Source organism: Phaethon lepturus, unplaced genomic scaffold, assembly GCF_000687285.1.
Source record: "Phaethon lepturus isolate BGI_N335 unplaced genomic scaffold, ASM68728v1 scaffold3841, whole genome shotgun sequence".
NCBI classification, from domain to species: Eukaryota; Metazoa; Chordata; class Aves; order Phaethontiformes; family Phaethontidae; genus Phaethon; species Phaethon lepturus.
In genome coordinates, this window is record NW_010518295.1 from 33,809 (window position 1) to 51,353 (window position 17,545).

At 38.4% G+C, this 17,545-nt stretch overlaps 1 protein-coding gene across 1 annotated transcript in view; it reads left to right on the forward strand.

Annotated features, from left to right (window-relative positions):
• The window catches only part of KIAA0922 (KIAA0922 ortholog), a 47,074-nt gene that overhangs the window by 19,276 nt on the left and 10,253 nt on the right, over nucleotides 1-17,545 (forward strand). Inside the window, exons 14-25 of the mRNA XM_010296663.1 lie at nucleotides 1,408-1,525; nucleotides 2,280-2,421; nucleotides 3,436-3,545; nucleotides 5,177-5,249; nucleotides 7,354-7,496; nucleotides 8,006-8,148; nucleotides 8,487-8,673; nucleotides 9,698-9,883; nucleotides 11,464-11,613; nucleotides 12,181-12,797; nucleotides 15,013-15,167; nucleotides 16,490-16,614. Coding sequence (XP_010294965.1) covers nucleotides 1,408-1,525; nucleotides 2,280-2,421; nucleotides 3,436-3,545; nucleotides 5,177-5,249; nucleotides 7,354-7,496; nucleotides 8,006-8,148; nucleotides 8,487-8,673; nucleotides 9,698-9,883; nucleotides 11,464-11,613; nucleotides 12,181-12,797; nucleotides 15,013-15,167; nucleotides 16,490-16,614 — 2,149 coding nt within the window. The remainder of the gene's footprint in view (nucleotides 1-1,407; nucleotides 1,526-2,279; nucleotides 2,422-3,435; nucleotides 3,546-5,176; nucleotides 5,250-7,353; nucleotides 7,497-8,005; nucleotides 8,149-8,486; nucleotides 8,674-9,697; nucleotides 9,884-11,463; nucleotides 11,614-12,180; nucleotides 12,798-15,012; nucleotides 15,168-16,489; nucleotides 16,615-17,545) is intronic.

A 17,545-nucleotide genomic window follows, 5' to 3' on the forward strand; every position in this document is an offset into this window, starting at 1 on the left:
TATGATGTGAAATAGAAAGAAGAGGTCTCATTCTTTCTGGAACTGAGGAATCTGTCTCCAGATACTGTAATGCTGGGAGCTGTTTTAAGTACCTGGCTGGCATTTACCAAAATACAGTGTTAAGTATTACATGGACATGGTACTGCCTGAAGAATGTTGAATCTGATGAAAACTGATTCAGAATAGTGTTGGTTTTTTTAATCTCTGCTCAGTAAGGGATTTCAGTAGGCAGCTGGGTACCATAGGCTTTAAACGTTCAAGTGGGTGCTCTCCTGAACGTGTTTTCATGATGATGCTTTCCTAAAATGTATTTTTGTATGAGGATACGAAGAAGACAATAGTAGTCAGTCAAATGTAAAAAGGAGAATTGAAGTGACATATGGAAACATGTGGCTTGAAGAATTACTGATACATATGCACACTTAGGTACATATCTTAGAAGCAAGTGTTTGATTTTTGTTTTTTTTTTAAAAAAATCTATATAAAGGAATACTTGCTGATACAAGTAAGTCCTTGTTGCTTATTTTCTTTCCATTCTAATAACACACATAAACAGATCTTTACGTGCAGGTATTCTGCCTTCTAATTTAGGATATTAGTGTTTGTTAAATAGAAAAGTCTAATGCACAAACCTGAAAATACTGACCTAAAGAACTTGTAGCTGGATTATTCCAGTCATCACCAATCTCAGTTGGTTACTTTAAACACTAAGGATTTTAAAATTAAGTACATGTACTCTAAAAATAAGCCATTTTTGTTTTCTTTCAAAAGAAATTTCCTTTTCTAACTCCTTTCTGCTATGTGAAAATGCCTGAACCAATATGAGTCTATCTTTCTAAAAGGCATTAATCTTTAGGCTGATGTAAAGCCTTGCAATTTTATCTTAAGAAGAATTTGAGAAAAATATCGGCACCTCGAAAAAAGAAGCTAAAATGAAAACACCATTTCTGCCAAACTGTGGGATTTGTTTTGCTCCGTGCTGTGTTGTGATATTACAATTTTGTACCACAATGTAGAGAATAGTATATATCTTGATACTTTATTGGCATCAGTGGAGAGTTCTGTGTTAAGACTACTGATAACATCATGATTTTTCAATGGCATCCATTAGAAATAGCAACAGTAAAAAGGGCTTACTAGCGCATACAAAGCCTGTGCAATATCCATACTCTTGTTTGCATGTAGAATTACTGTGGTTTTGCAGATGTATTTCTTTTAAGCACATCAGATACAGACAATAATATATATACCCTCACATACACTTGCTTTGAAGGGGAAAAGTGGGTTGCCTTTTTCATTTTTGTGTCAGGACCTTTTGCAGATACTGCTATCTCACGTTCAGAAGTAGATTGATGGAAGGAGCAAATGTTATCTCTGTAAAATATGAAAAATCTGTTATCGTTTTAGCAAATCTGCTTTGGCAGAAGAGTCTCTCTCTGGACCGTTCTGCCTGGGATGTGGATTCTGAGCTTGCAAGTGAACTTTATGAAAGATGGCAAAAAATAAGACGTGGGGAAGCCTGCAGGTCTGTACAGAATCTGTTGAGGTTCTTAAATCAAGCCAGTACAGTGTTGTAAGAAACAGTATTTCTGTTCTGAAGTATTCTTAATTAGAACAAACATTTTTGACCTTCCTGCACTTAAGTTAGTTATCTTGAAGCACCTGGAATTTCAGAGTACCCCAGACACCCCCAGCTTCCATTTCAAGGCACTGCCAGCCATAAGTAAACATTTCATATGCCTGAACTTTAGGATGTAAATAATGTTCTGACTATAACAACCCCACCACAGCTACCCAGTGTGAAACCAGTCAAAGCATGTTTTACCAGATCATTTGTGGAGTTGCATGAGTCCTTCATCAACAGGTCACATAGCAGCCTTTTCAGGATCGTGGTCTTTGAATAGCTTTTAAGGTTTTTAGTCCCAGGCCTAATAAATACTGCATACTGGGGATGGTGGGACGGGAGCAGTCACTGTGACCGAGCAATTCTTGTAGAGATGGTGCATCAAGGGACATCAGCCCCTTTCCAGAATAAGGAGGTGGAGCTGTGAAAACCACAGTCATGTTGCAGGTGGAAAAGTGGAGACTGAAGGGATGCATATAAGTTACACTGACTCTCTAACTACTAGGTTGCAGCTTTATGGGCTTTATTTTGTGAAGTACGTTTTCAAGGAAAGATTAGCTGATGTAATTATAGGTCCTGGCAACTACTTTTTTTTCTTTGTTTGAAAGAAAAAAGAAGAGAAAATTAACAAAGCTTTTTGGTTTTGCCAATAAAGCAGGAGAAGTATTTTAGGATCAGCTCGCTTTATTCACCAGAAGAAGCCTGAAGAGGAGTCCTTTGCCTTTTTCTTGCCACGGTTGACTACAGAGCCTGGCCTTACGCTCAACTTCAGTGCCACAGCAGTTAAAAGTAGTATGGTGAGGATGGTTGTTGTTATGTTTTTTCTGAGTTGATGTGTGTTTAGCTTGTTTAGATAACAAAGTTTGCAGTTAATATTTGGTGATGCTTGGCGTTTTCGTGCTGCTTGTAGATCAATGTTTTGAAGTCTAATTTTAAGACACCAGATTTGTATCCCTTTGGCTCTTTGATAAGTTCTCTCGCTACCTAGTTGTAATATTTTAGTACAAGGAGAGGAGTAAAGCAGTGTAGGTCTTAACTAACAATTGTTCCTAGTTGTTAAGGCTTTCCTTGCATCATTGTATAAGTTACATGCTTGCGATAAAATAATTGAACAAGGGACTAGGGATAGGATGTACTGCCGTTAATGATGCATGTGGTTACGGGAAGGCCTTCCTCATGCTGTTGCCTTATGTAACAGAAGTGTGTAAAACATCCGCAAGAGAATACAGCACTTGAGAGATCAGCAGAGCTATGTGTCTTCCAACCACACTGGTGGTTGTTTCTTTCTTGTTTGTCAGATATAGGTCACTACTAACCTAGCCTGGGCCAGAACCTGTCATATGGAGATAGTTTTTATATGCACATATTGTGAATTACCTTAATACTCCATTTGTGACATTTAATTGTCAGTCATTATAGTAATGTGTACAACCTGCTTGCAATCAGACTTCTGTAAGAAAGGGTGGCACCTCATTAACTTCACCTTCTTCTGTGGAAGAGGTTTGTTCATGTGTGCCTGCAAAAATCAAAATCCAGATGAAAGGGTTGTCTGGGGGCTGGGGGAGGGCTGTATTTTTGCACATGCAGTTTTTCATGCACTCTTAGCTGTGTTTGCAAATGATGACGTTGTGGTGACATGTGACCTGCTGTTCCATGCGGTTTTGTGCACATATGATTTTATTACATTAAGACAGAAGCCAGGCTGAAGTCCCTTGAAAATGCAGATCATATTACCAGTGCTGAATTATTTTACCTCCCACTTGTCAAGTATGTAGGTTTTAACTTCTTCTTTTCCCTTCCAAACTATTTAGGTAAAATATTTTGTACTAAGAAACCCTTCATCCTTCCCAGTTACGTTGCAGCTTCTGCCTCTTTCTTACTACCCTGATCCCCAAGCTTCACTGAGTCTGCTCAACAAATGGTAATGAGTATAACTATCTCAGGATACTGTTTTCCCTTTTAAAAGATCTATTTGCTGTGCCTTGTGATTGTTGCTTATTGTTTGTTTCAGTTTTTCAAAACGTAACTTAGGTGAGGAAAATGTTCTGACCCATTTTGGAAGATATAAGCCGCTCCCTGTATGGTGCATGATTTGTAATGTACCTTATCATTGATAAAACCAATACGTCTGCCAGCCATAAATTATAATAGGTCATCTTTTAAGATACGAGGCTTACTGTAAACTTGTGCAAAGCTGCCCCTGAGCAACTTGCAGAATTGGGTATGTGCTTCTCCCTGCAAGGCAGGTTGGGAAGTATACAGGGTCTGCAGACTGATCAGTGGGGAGGAAGGTAACTGAACCTTCCCACCAGAAAAAGTTTTCTTCTTAGCTTTTTCTTAGGTAAAAACCCTGGTTGAAGAAGAGGAAACAGGAGCCAGGAACAAAAATTCAGTCCAGAGCCAGGAACCCCACCGTAAATGTTTAGGGCCAGCTAAGCAAATGTTTCTACATTGTTTTGAACTTTCTGTTTTAGAACTGAGAAGATCTAATGAGGAATATAGCTAAGAGTGAGAGGAACATATAAAGGGACATGGTGAAGGGGAGGGCTGAAGTTCACCAAAATAAGCCCTGGCTGTCACACTTGACTTTGAAAAAATGTGTACTTGGTAGGACTACTTGCTTAGTTGGAGCCAGTGGGACTACTCGCGTGCTTAAGTGTAACTTGCTTATTTGGGGTCCAAACCCCTGTGTAACTGCTTCCTTAACCTCATTTCTTTACATAGGTATGTGTATGTGCATATATATATGTGTGTGTGTGTCTGTCTGTATGTGTGTGTATATATATATGCATGTTAAAAACTACATCTCTTTACATACTAAATATAATTTCCACATAGACTCTTTCTAGTGGTTTGAAACTACATATTCTCTGTATTTGCACACCTTTGTTTCTGCAGATTTTCTAGGTTTACCAGAAATCACGTCCACTGACTGGTTCTTTTTAACCTAATGTCATAGAAAGTTGTGAAAAGTGGATTTCCAGTTCAGTGGCTGGAGATCCATTAGTCCTCTATAATCTAAATTTTACCTATTGGTTTTCTTATGTCTGTTTTTAATATCTTAATGTTAAATGCTTATAATTTGCTCTCAGGCAAATAATCAACTGCTGCGAGGTAATTCAATTTGCAAAGTATGTGAAAGAAAATAAGAATTTGTCCCAAACAAATCATGAGCAGAAAGAGGGATATTTAAGTAAATGAATGGGATTTGATAATGATTATTTCTTAACAGTTATATTGGCAGAAGAAGCTTTGGGGCATTTGTGTTTGTGTGGCTTAGAAATTGTATTTCTTGATTGTGATCTTTTGCAATATTGTATGCTGAGATCAAACATTTGTCTGTTTTCCAAATGTGCGGAATCCACATAAAACTGATTTGTAGTATATTCGGTTGAAATGCAGACCCATATTTCCACTGTATTTCACATCTGCCAAAATGCAATTGTGAAAGTATTCTTTATTTAAGAATAAATGCCAGCATATAAAAATAAGTCAGTGTAGTTCTGACAGACTAGGTTTGAGGCACTTAATTTTTTGTTTTGGTTTATTTAGGTTCGGCATAAACGTGCAAGCTATTAATTTCACAACCACTGAATTCAGGCTCATGGATGAATGTTCTCACAGGGTAAGATGGCTAATTTTGATAGAAGTGGTCAGACACACTAGAAGCTTTTTCGAGCTACGCTGAGTTGTTCCCAAGTGCTATTTAAAGCAATTTAATAGTGTTTTCTTGATTTTCTGTCAGGCATGTATTTTTGCAGTAAATTTTTTTTCAGAGTTTGAGTCTGTTTTGAAAAAAACTATAGGGAGGGAGTGTATGCATGTCTGTATGCGTGTGTGTACGTATTGAAGAGGCCACCGTTTGTATTCTGTGTTGGGACTTACATTTAGCCCCAGGTTGACAATGAAATGTTAGGCTTTTGAGTCAGTGATGTCAGAAGCTAGCTGATAATCTTTTCAGTAGAGGGAAATACTGTCTGATAGCTCAAGGGAGGAGAAGGCTGGATTTCTACACTTCACCTCAGTCTCATTGCAACTCCTGGATTCAGGTTGGAATGTCCTGGCGCTCTCTGGTTCCCATTGCCTCATTTTTAACATGAGTGTGATAACATGAGACTGTGTCACAGCAGTGCTGAGCTGTGGTTATACTCTGAGGTGTTGTGTCATGGATGACAGAAATAGAGAAGATGCTGTATCAGGGATGTTGGCATATTCTGATGACCGGAGTACTGTCCAGGGTACCCGGAGAATTTATTCTTAGACTTCTAGTTTGTGCAAAAGCCTGGAATTGATGTATTTCCTTGCTGTTTGGGCATGCTGCAGCCATATCTTTAGTGTCCTATGTAGATACACGCTTCTGCACATATGCTTTAAGACCTTAATGAAAGATTAGTACCTTATAAAAAGTAAAGACTATGTTTGCTATACTAATCAAAGCTAACCTTTCCTTTCTGGCAACAGTTGTAAGAGTTGTTGTAACAGAGAGGAGACAGCAGTTCATAAACCATAGCCTGTAGGCACACAATGAAAAAGAGAAGGTAGTTCCAATAGTACATTGGTAGGACTGAGTTTCCAAATGGAAAAATAGCGGCAAATCTTTACATCAGTGTGTGTAATATCTGTTTTTCATTAGAGACTTGAAGAGCTAGAGGGAACATGTATGGTTAGATGGGTATTCGGCATGTATGAGATGGATCTTGGCTTGTTAACCAAATCACTGGTTGTTAATATTTACATTTTTGGATTTGTCATCATTTCCCTAGTCACTTTATATACATGTGTAATGAATTGTTAGGCACACATTTGAGTGCATGCGTATCTTTGTTTGTAGGGAGTGACAGGGTGAAGTTTGCAAATGCCATATGTGGTTTGCTTTTAATAAATATTGACTGTTAAATGCAGGTTCTGAAACTTTTTCGTATGTTCTTTTTTCATAAAATACACTAAGAAGAAAAACATCTTGGACTGGAAAAAATCAGAAAAGCCATTAGTACAACAGCCATAAATTGAAAAACAACCAAGCAAGAGCCCATTTTGTAATGTTTATGGTTGTTTTAACTGCTATAGGTGTCTGATCCCCCCTTTCTAAGTGGAGACCCCCAGTTCTGGAATAGGAACTTTTAGGGATATTTTCTTTTTTTTCTAATGGGAAAAAGAATAAACAGCAGCACTGAAAAAAACCAAAAGAAAATTTACATTATTTCTAGACTCAGTGAACTTATGGTGGTTCTGGTCTTCAATTAATATGGTAGGGAGTTCACTTTGGCTTGTTTCCAGTGACTCAAATGATCAACATATTTGCCAGCAGTCCCTTTCTCACTTAAATCAAGTTGCAAGTCATACGCTGAGGGTATAATGGTTGCCACATTTCCCTGTGCAATCAGTATACTGTCAGTTCTCATTGTGTTGTGAAGTGTTTCAGGATTCCTTGAATATGAAAGACACTATAATTTCTTTTCCATCTGAGCAAATAAAAGCTGTTTTAAAAAATGAAATAATACATTCCTCATAATAAGTGCAGTAATATGAACTTTTGCTCAAATAAACAACCTTATCTGATGTTTTATGTTGTCAAATTGAAAGACTTTTGTGTAACAACTTAGTTAGCAGTTGTTGCACCTTGCCAAAAATATCTTCTGTGGTGCGAAGTAAAGATGTAGTGCTTTCTTTATTGAGATCTTTAAACACACATGGTTTTTGTGAATAAGAAGTGCATTTTTGTTTAACAGAAGGCCCATCAAGAGGATCTCATCAACAAGAAATGCAGTTCTGAGCTGCTTTGGTTAAGTTTACAGCCACTGGAAACCAGAAAAGTTGGTGTAATTTTTACACCGGTTGACTTCAAAAGAGTAGCTTCCCTTATTTTAATCAGGTAAGCCAGGTTTTGGTTGTAAGTGAGACTCAAACAACTCAATGTAAAAATGAATTTGCCAAATCTTGGAGCAAAGACAAATGATCAAAATTGGACAGTCAGAATACCCCCAGTTTAATAAAAATCGCTTAAGGGGTCTTTGTGCCTTATGTCTCAGTCATTTAAAAATAGAGCCTTTTTTTCTTGATCTGTGATCGATGTGCAGCCACACGTTGGTTATCTCTGGAAGTTAAGAGAGTTAATGGAAGAAGCAACCATTTTTACTAGGTAGCACTGTTGTTATCCAGTGGCAGTGGTTACAAAGCTTGTTCCTGCACTGTGTGAAATTTACTGGTGACTTGTTCTGGAGTGATCCTGCCTGTATTTAGGGGAAACCTGTCCAGGTGTGGCCAGTGATTCTGTTACTGAAACGCTGTTGTCTTGGATTGGCACCTAGATAGCAAAGCCATGACTTTGCAAACTTCATTTGTGTTTTAGTGGCTGATTACTTGATTTTTATGTTATGGCAGAAACAACTTGACTGTTCTGGATGTGGTCAATGTAGAAGGCTTTGGAGCCAAAGAATTGCTTAAAGTAGGGGGGAGACTACCTGGTGTGGGAGGATCTCTTCGATTCAAGGTGCCAGAAGCTACACTAATGGACTGCAGACGACGTGAGTAAGAAGAAACAGGTCTCTGATTTTGTAGCTGGCTGCGTTGCTCTGTAGTGATACTAATACGGTACATGGTACAGTGATGTTAAGTAAACAGAATGTTGAAATAGGAAAAGCTGAAGAGCTTGGTCATGAGAGGTGTTGATTCTGTTTTCTCAAAACACTGACTGAGGATAGTTACAAATTCTAGAAATACACTACTGCAAAACAGTCTGTATTAAAATGTTGGTAACTTCTGAATTTTTTTATTAAATTGAAAGTAAAAATGGCAATTTATTTATAAACATAAGAAAGTAGTCTTTAAGCACTGTAAAATAATTTTTTTTTTTTCCTTTAAGAAATGAAAGACAGCAAGCAAATTCTATCCATTACGAAGAACTTCAAAGTAGAGAATATTGGGCCTCTTCCTATAACAATTTCATCAATGAAAATCAATGGCTACAGTTGCCAAGGATATGGATTTGAAGTGTTAGACTGTCAGGAATTTTTCCTGGCTCAGAACTCATCACGAGAAATCAGCATTGTGTAAGCACTGACAATTTTGCTGACAAATTAACTTAAGTGGAAATTTGAAATAATTGATTTCAGTAACAGACACTCCAATAGCACACCCGCACACAAAATTTGGTGAGCTTTGAATATAAATTTCATAAGCATTTCCCCTTTTCAATAAGGGTAGTACTAGCAAATTGATAATACAATAATGTTTCTTTATGAGATTCCATTATTTTTAAAAAGCAGCATACATGCTTTTATTAGTGCATTATGACTAATAAATTAAAGCAAAAGAGTTGTCACGATAAAAGAGTAAGGAATGCTTTGCCACTGGCTTTTTTTTTTTATTTGATTGTTATTCTCTAGCTTGTTCCAAGTAGCCTGACCACAATCTAGTCATGTTTTCCTAACATTGCCCATAGTCTAAAACTGATTTTTTAAGTCCTGTTGAGTGAAAGTCATGACTTAAGCATAAGCAGAGTTAATATTACTGTATTATAGTAACTGCGGTTTCATGTACAACAAGTATCACCTCTACTGATAGGAAAGGCAAGTACCCTTGGCAGTCAAATAGAATCATGGTATGACTCAGGGAAATAAGTGGAAGAAGAGACAAATCTGGTGTTTTCTTCTGCTTTCCCTATCTTTCCAGCCTTGTTCTAGACTTACTCTAGGACCTGGCCCTTTCTGAAGTAATGCTACCTGTACTCTTGACAACTGAACTTTTGGTAAAGAGTGTTTTGATTAACATGATTTGTTGATGTGCACCTCGTTGAGAAGACAAAAATGACTCACAGTAACGAGAGTATTGTGAAGAGTCACAATAAAACCACATATTTTACTGCTTGAAGATGGCCTCAGAGTCTTACCTCTGTTAGGTGCTAATGCCATCTGCATAGTCTAAGCAGACAGTGGTCACTTATTTCATTTTCTTTGTTTCCTGTTACTAAATCAGAGATTATTTTGTGGTTTTTGGTATCAGTGTGGCTTCAGAAAATGAAATTCAGCGCCACAATGGAAAAATGACACTAGCTCTTTCTGCTTTCCCTGACAGATTCACCCCTGACTTTACATCTTCGTGGGTAATCCGTGAGCTTACACTGGTGACTGCTGCTGATTTGGAGTTCCACTTCACGCTCAATGTGACTCTTCCTCACCATCTGTTACCACTGTGTGCAGATGTGGTGCCAGGACCCAGCTGGGAAGAGTCTTTCTGGAGGCTCACTGTCCTCTTTGTAAGGTAATGCTTTAGGGCTCCTGCACCAGATGGAAAGGGGCCCACCAGTGAAAGATCAGCAAGCACTTTTGGCTTATGTTAGATTTTTAGTGGTGATAGGGCCTAAATCTTTACTGCATCTAAGTCTCCTGAGAGTCCTGCTAGCTGGCTGTGACAGCCTAGGTGTGATGCAGTAGCTGGCAATGGAGTTCTCAAGCATTTTATGCTGCTTCTGATAAATTTCCATGTTAAGGCTGTAGAGAAAAAGGATTTGGATACCCCCACAGGAATATGCAGTCGATACTCCCCTTTGCTAGAAGACTTACTCCCCCTGCAGTAGAGATGCACATATAACGTATTAGTATCCGAACGTCATAAAAAGAATTGAGTGGACTGGTAGGTTATCTTTAAGTGTTTCTGGAAAATAAACATGAATATTATTTATAAAGTTTCAGACAACCAAGTGAGGACCTGCTTTTCCTTCTGCTTCTTTCCTCCTTTCACTTGTTAAAAAATACTCATGTCCATTGTTAGCTTTTGCTAAGAACACTCCGAACAGGCTACCCAAGAAAGATGATGTGGCTTGTGTTAGCTGACTCATTGCTTGCACGTGGTAAACTGCCTTTAAGGGGACTGTACCTTTGTACAACAATTAAGATTTCTGCTCCTACGCGTATTCTTTTTTTGCTTTCCTTTACTAACTGTTCACACTGTGTAGCGTGACCTGAATGATGTGTTTGTCACAGATGATGTCCAGTGCTTTCATCACACCAACCCTGAATTCCTACAATCAGTACTAACAAGCAGTGAATGTGAATGTCATGGTGATACATATGTGTGCTGGTGCATACCTGAGATACTGATGCACGCTGTTCTGCTTGCATTGTTGTTTTGACACTGAAAACAGTGAGAGCACAAATCAAACAACAATTAATACCATGTTACATGGTTCTAGGTGCAACAGAAGGAGACTACAGGGATCTGAAAAATCAGGAATTGCTCATTCTGTTTTCCTGCTAGAGATGGTGGTTTGATGCACTGTGAAGATTTTTGTTCTGATCGATTGATATTTGGTGCAATGAATATACCAGAGAGAAAGAAAGGGTGTTTTGCAGCTTCGGTTTTAGTTCAGAAGTATGGTGGCATTTGTAGCCCATTTTATGCCAGCATTTTCTCTAGGAAAAGACAGTATTAAATATCAAAATAGTGATATAACTCTTATGAATGAATAGAATGTACTCAGAAAATTAAGTATCATACTCTGATATATTATTGTGTTGTAGTGAGACTTCTAACTGATCTTCAAACCAAGTATTGCCTTTTTTAGAATGGATTTCTTCTTCGTTAGATTTTTTTTCTTTGTAAAACTCATGGCTGATTTATTTTGTTGAGAGAATAACTAGCAAGGGCTAAAAGGAAAATAGGAAAAGACCGTTACAACTGTTACTTATTTTAAACTGTATTTTGAGTTTTCTTGTTTGTTGTCTTACCTAGACTTTACTAACGAAATGATTGAAAAGTGCATCTTGTTAGAAGCTTTTTAACCCTTTCACTGAATACCCCTGAAAACTGTAGACACCAGTATCTGTTGTTTTCTTTGGCAGTTTGTCCCTGCTCGGGGTGATTCTGATAGCCTTCCAGCAAGCCCAGTATATTCTAGCAGAGTTCATGAAATCGAGACAGAGGCCAAATCCTAGTTCTTCACTGCAGCAGAACAGCAACTCTGTTAACGTAATCAGCTCTGATTCCTACAAGTAAAAATACTTTTTTTCTTCTTTTGAATTGCCTTTTTTTGTACCCTGTTTATTGTGGAGCGATGCTTTCTGTCTGTTTGTATCTTGATATTGCTGCGGGCTGGTTTAAAGGAGATAGTGTTCCAGGCAACTTCTTTCTGAGAGCTTTCAGTGTGGTGTATATTCATCTCCATACAAGAGAAATGGAAGAACTCAAGGGTTTATTAATCTTGTATATTGTCAATAGTACAAAGAGTAAAATTTGGGTGGTGGAAGTAAAGGATGCACCATGTGCAGCAGCTGTGGAAGGAATGGAAAAATGGTTCTCAATCTGACCCTCTTGAGTGGTCAGTTAGGTGCTTACTCAGGCATGTAAGTGTGTTTGAAGTCTGAACACACGCTTGAGTCTTGCTCAACTCCCACTGAAATCAGAATGTGCTTAGCTGGTATGATAAACTGACAACCTAATGCAGTTTTGTGGCTTGTCAATATTCCCCCCTTTCTTTTTGTTACAAAAATATCCCATAAAACAATTCATGATAGCTTCATAGATAAAAACAAATCTCAACTAATTTATTTTTTCTCCAGGGGAAGCTGCAAGACATTTATGGATTCCTATAGTTCCTCAGATAAAGGTAAAGGGAAGGGCTTCCTGTCTGTAGGCACTTCTTCCAGCCGAAGTCAGAATGCAGCAAAGAGAAGTCCTGCAACCTACAGCCACTCCCAGAAGAAACACAAATGTTCAGTTTACTACAGTAAGCAGAAACCAAACACAGCAGCTGGCAGTGCCATTGCAACTACTGATGAGAAACAAAATCAGATGGTGGAGAACCAAATCTCAGCACCAAAAGAGGACATTTGCACTGATGTTGTCAGTGAGAACTGGGTGACTCTAAAATATGCAGATGGCATAAATGTTAACAAGAATTTAACTCTTCCAGAAAACTTTCTGGGTAAAGAAGAAAGTGCACTGAAAAATACAGTTCTCATTAAAAATACTTCTTCAGAGTGTGATCTGAAGGAAGATCTTCAAACATGTATGTTTCCTAAGGAAACTAACCTTAAAACTTCAGAAAATCTAGCTGAGCTCAAAGAACAGGAGTTCTGTCCTGTGAAGATGTCCAAGAAGCTACCTGAAAGTCACTTGTCCAGAAATTCACCTCAGCAACAGCCAGAACTGCAAGAAATCTCTAGGAAAAATAGCGGTAATTTTTTTTTTTTTTTTTTTTTTAGTTTCTGTCAATTGAAACTACTGGGTGAAATCTTCTGTGGAGTTCACTGTGATTAGGATTTTGTCTTTTGCGTGGGACAAGGAGATGTGGTATTTCTTACGTGTTCACTATGATTTATCTGTTTACATGCCTAAGGAAATAGCTTGCATTACAATTTGTTTCATAATCATAAATTTGCCTTGGTTTACAGATTTCAAGCTTGTGCTGTAGCATTTTAATGGTTAAAATAATTGATGTCATAGATCTTCTTAGAAAATGCAAATTGCCCTTGTCAAATATTCAGAAGCATCACAGTTCTTGATTTTCAGGTCCACTGAAAATCTGATGCCTGTTTTTAGAGTCATCAGGCAAGTACGCTTCATATGGGATATTCAGAACTCCTTTGATAAAAGCACCTAAAATAACAAAAGCTGACATCAGAGTGTTGTGAAATTATATTTTGTAGGAATCTGCAAATCAACATTTCCCTTAGTAACTGCATAGCTATATTTTTATTTTCATATTTATTTTAGTTGTGGAATTAAGCTTCTTGGTAAGTCTTAACCTCTTAGCTTCACAAGTCAAAATTTTAAGAGCAGCCCAAGAGCACGTGGGGGAAATCAAGAGCAGTGTAGGAGAATGTGTCCTCTGGAAGCTTGACTTTACTTAGGCACTCAGCAGAGTAGTTGAATGCTGAACACTGGCATTTGCTGTAGCTGTGGCAGTCTGTTTATTTAGTGAGTGAGCCATCACAGAGGGATTTCAGGCCCTGCTGTAATGTTGTTCATTCTTTGCTTTGAATTAGGAAATCAGCTGGGGGGAAGAAATAGTAATTATGTCTTAACTGTATTTACGTGCAGAGGAAAGTAACTCTGAGTACAGGCTGTGGAAATCATGGTTATACATAAACCAATTGTCTGGTATCTCACAAACAATTCACTGACAAAACTTCCACCTTGAGGGAGTGTTTCAGGAGTACTGGCAGTTACTTGTATTCAGTGGTAGTGCGCTACAAGTAATCTGTCGTGTTGTCTACTAGCAGTTGCGATTTTCTGCACTGTCAGGGATGTGAGTATTTCTGTGTTTCAAGAAGTTTGGTGAGATAAACAAAGTGTAAAATGTACCATGTTGCAGTGTGTGTCTCTTGGTTATAGTTACAGGCCTGTTTTTGTGCAAACAAGGACTCTTCAAGACCTCAAGTACTTCTCGTGTGCTTGTATGCTGGAGAGCAACGGAGTGTTCTTTAGAGCTCTGGCAGCCTCCTTTGCCTGGTGTCTCCCCCAGTCTTTCATCTACATGGGCTCCTTTTGCAGTCATCATGACTGCCTGCTCCAGGGAGGAGAGGGTGGCTGACTCACAGCTAAGATGTTGTGGTTGGTTGGTAGATAGGAAACCGTAAAAACGTTCCTATGTGCCTTTCCCATTTGAGAAGTTCAGTGTGATAAGTGATGGTATTTCTCATGCAGAGCAGCCAAGAGTCTCGGTAGCAGACCACTGTGGACGTATTGCAGATACCTGAGATACCTGGAATCGATCAGAGCTGAAGTTAATTCTGTCCTGATCAGCATTGGCAGGGCCCAGGTGGAGGACTGTGACTTGACTGGGCAACTCAGCTTCCTCTCATTTTCTTCATCTCTTGGCTTTTGTTATGCAAGAATAATTCTTCTTCCTTGCAAGCCTCTCAAGAAAATCAACTTTTAATGCAGAACTCATCCTAAAGAAAGGATGACTTCCCTTTGTTTTCATGGTGAATGCAGAGAGCACTTCAGAGATGTAAAGCTCCAAACAGAGGCTGTCCTTGTTTTGATCGACCCATTTTTGAAAAGTTTCCTCCCCACCCAGCTTGCAGGGTTTTTTAGTCCAGTGTTCTCTGGCTTCAGATTCTACCTTACAGACCCATGGCTGGGACCCAAATAGCTCAAATTCAGATGAGATGAGCAGGACTTGGGTAATTTATGCATGTGCCAGGAGTGGTGTGCCCATGAGCATGAGTCAATACAGAGCTACGTTTTTGCAACTGCTATAAGAATTTTTATACAGCATTAGCTTCTGATTTTGAAATTTTCAGTATCATCAGCCTAGAGGTTAGTCTCCTAGTGTTTTGGAAAGCAGCACAAGTCTGTTTTTAAAGAAAGGTAGAAGATAACTGTAGTTATGATGGGGAGCCCATTCTTTTCCCAAGCAAACTGATGTTACTGTTTAATTGTAGGGAATAGCCAGCAAGTGCCTCTCAGGAATGAAACAGAAAACTGTGAGACTTTAAAAAAGCAGATCAACCTAAAGCCTTCCACGGAGAAAAAGATTAATAAGGGACCTAAGGAAGAGACTCCCTGCTGCGCAAAAGAGGAGATTACTTCTTCTGAGGTTTGTATTGTGATCTTTCTGCTTTTCAAACTTAAAATGATCTTTTTGTTCTTTATTTATATATGTATACACATATAGGTATGTACGTGTATGTAGGGACTATTACAGTCACAGATCTGAAACTCTAAATCAGATGAATGAGGAAGTATGCAGACGTGCCATCCCACAGCCATTGCATATTAATGCTGCTAGATAGAATGCTCAACAACTTGGGTAAAAATTAAAACAGCCCTTATATTGTGATATTGGCCATATCACAACCAGAGATATTCTTTGTTACTGTCGGAGCAGGCACAAACATACTGGAATCTAATGCCAGATGTCAGCCGCAGTAATGATGTGGGAACGTACTCCGGAGGGGAGGTGTCCTAGATGGGCATATCGTCCTTCGTTTGCAGACCTGATCTCCAAATACAGAGCTTTGTGTCAGAAATTTGCATTTGAGAATACAGCAGGCAGAAACCCCCTTAACATATTGTGAAGCTACTGAGAAGGATCATTCTTTATCCCTGGTTTCTGAGCATGAAAAACACAACAGACTGTACCTGTCTTGCAGGCAGTGTAAAGAAGTTCATCAGGTAATTAGTAAACCCAAGAATTTGGGTTATGTTTCTGTCCTGTCTACTGGATAGGAATCCCATGGCAAAAAGGTGTAAGGAGGAATTGCTTACCATGCTTGAGGAATATGTATCAGAAAAGACAGGGAACTGTTTTGGGAACTGTTGTTACAAACTTCTTTCTGTGTGTGGCTGATGGTGCTTCAGTTGGTTTCTTGCATTTTTAAAAAATGACTATTGTCATTTTTCTTAACCAACCATTTGTTGGTTAAGTTACCCCATAATTTCCTCAGTTGTAATTCAAATGAATGCCTCCCCCCACCCCCCAGCTGCTGAGGAAAGGGAGGATTTAGTGCTGCTGAACTTGCACACAAACTGATCATAAATCTGGCAGATGTTTTTTGTTTTTAGCACATTGGGAATGTTATTGACTGCTTTTCTTTTTCTCCCCCTATTTTTTTATTTCTCTGGAAGTCAGAGCTAGATGCTGTGAGGGGGAAAATGCTAACATTGGGAATTCAAAAATTTCTCTCTCATCATCAGTTGGTGTCTTGAAGGACAAGAGTCTTGGAAAGGCTGGTCAAATTGATGGTGCTGGAAAGAGGATGTGCTGTGGAAAGGCCCTAAATCATGAAGTAACTATGCATTTGGGTCGGGTCATTTTGTCCAGAGAAATTTAGCTAGAAAAATCCAATGGAGTTCATTTACTGAGGTAACGTCATTTTATAACGTATGTATTGTCTCAGCTCATATTTTTACCTTTAGCAAGAAGATGCGTATAGAAAGAAGAAACCTCAGGAGAAGAAGGAAGGAAACGTACCAAATATGAATTGGAATAGAAATAGGACATCTAGAAAAAATAAGAAGAAGAATGTTAATGTATCTACAAGGTATGTATTGCCTCACCAAATCATGAAGAAATCCAGAGTTGCTGTAATGTTTCCACAAGTTTTGCATAGTACATTAGGCAGGATTGCTTTATCTATTTAAATAAACACACTTTAATCCTGGCCTGAGCCTTAACTTTTAAGAATGTGCACGACTAAGTATCACCAGCAAAAAAAAAAAAAAAATTTTCCATTTCTAAATCTGCATGTACATAGACACACCCCATTCTGCACAGCGGTGGTCGCTCCCCGTTCTAGTCTGGAATTTGCTGTCTCCGAAGTTTGGTCAGTTAGCTTCCTTTCCGTTGCGTCTTGTGTGGATAAAACCCAGTCGTGTATTCTCTTCAGTGAAAAAAGGAAAACAAAATTGATTAAATAATTCCACCTTCAGGAGAAGCATCTGCTATATTGAGTAACTGAGGGAATGTTGTCTTCTAGTAGTTTTGAAAGAGGAAGAGAAATCCATAGAAAAGAAACAGTGGCTTGCATTTTTGCCGTAACGATTAAAAAGGTTAGAGCAGCACTAAGCTTGAAAGAATATTGACAGCAATTTGGGAAGTTATTTCCTCCCCTGAGGTTTGTTTAAATGCATTTCTAAAGTCAGCTACATTACTCTTAATTGATGGTTGGTTTTTTTTTTTTGTGTTGATTTTTTTAAATTTATTTGGACTGTTGTTAAAAAAATACCAGTTACAAACCGCTGCTAGAATAGAAACACTTATGAGGAGAAAATGCTCCTCCTTCCCCTCCCCCAGCCTTTTGAATTAAGGTCACAATCCTACAAAGCCTTCACAGACTTAATTTTTATTGCGAGTAGTCCTGTTGAGGTCAGTGGACTTAACAAGGAGATTGTAAATCTGAAGGGGCTGTTATAACTCATTATAAACAAATTACTATTCATTGTGTGGGAAGTCAGCACATGTGTAAATCTTTG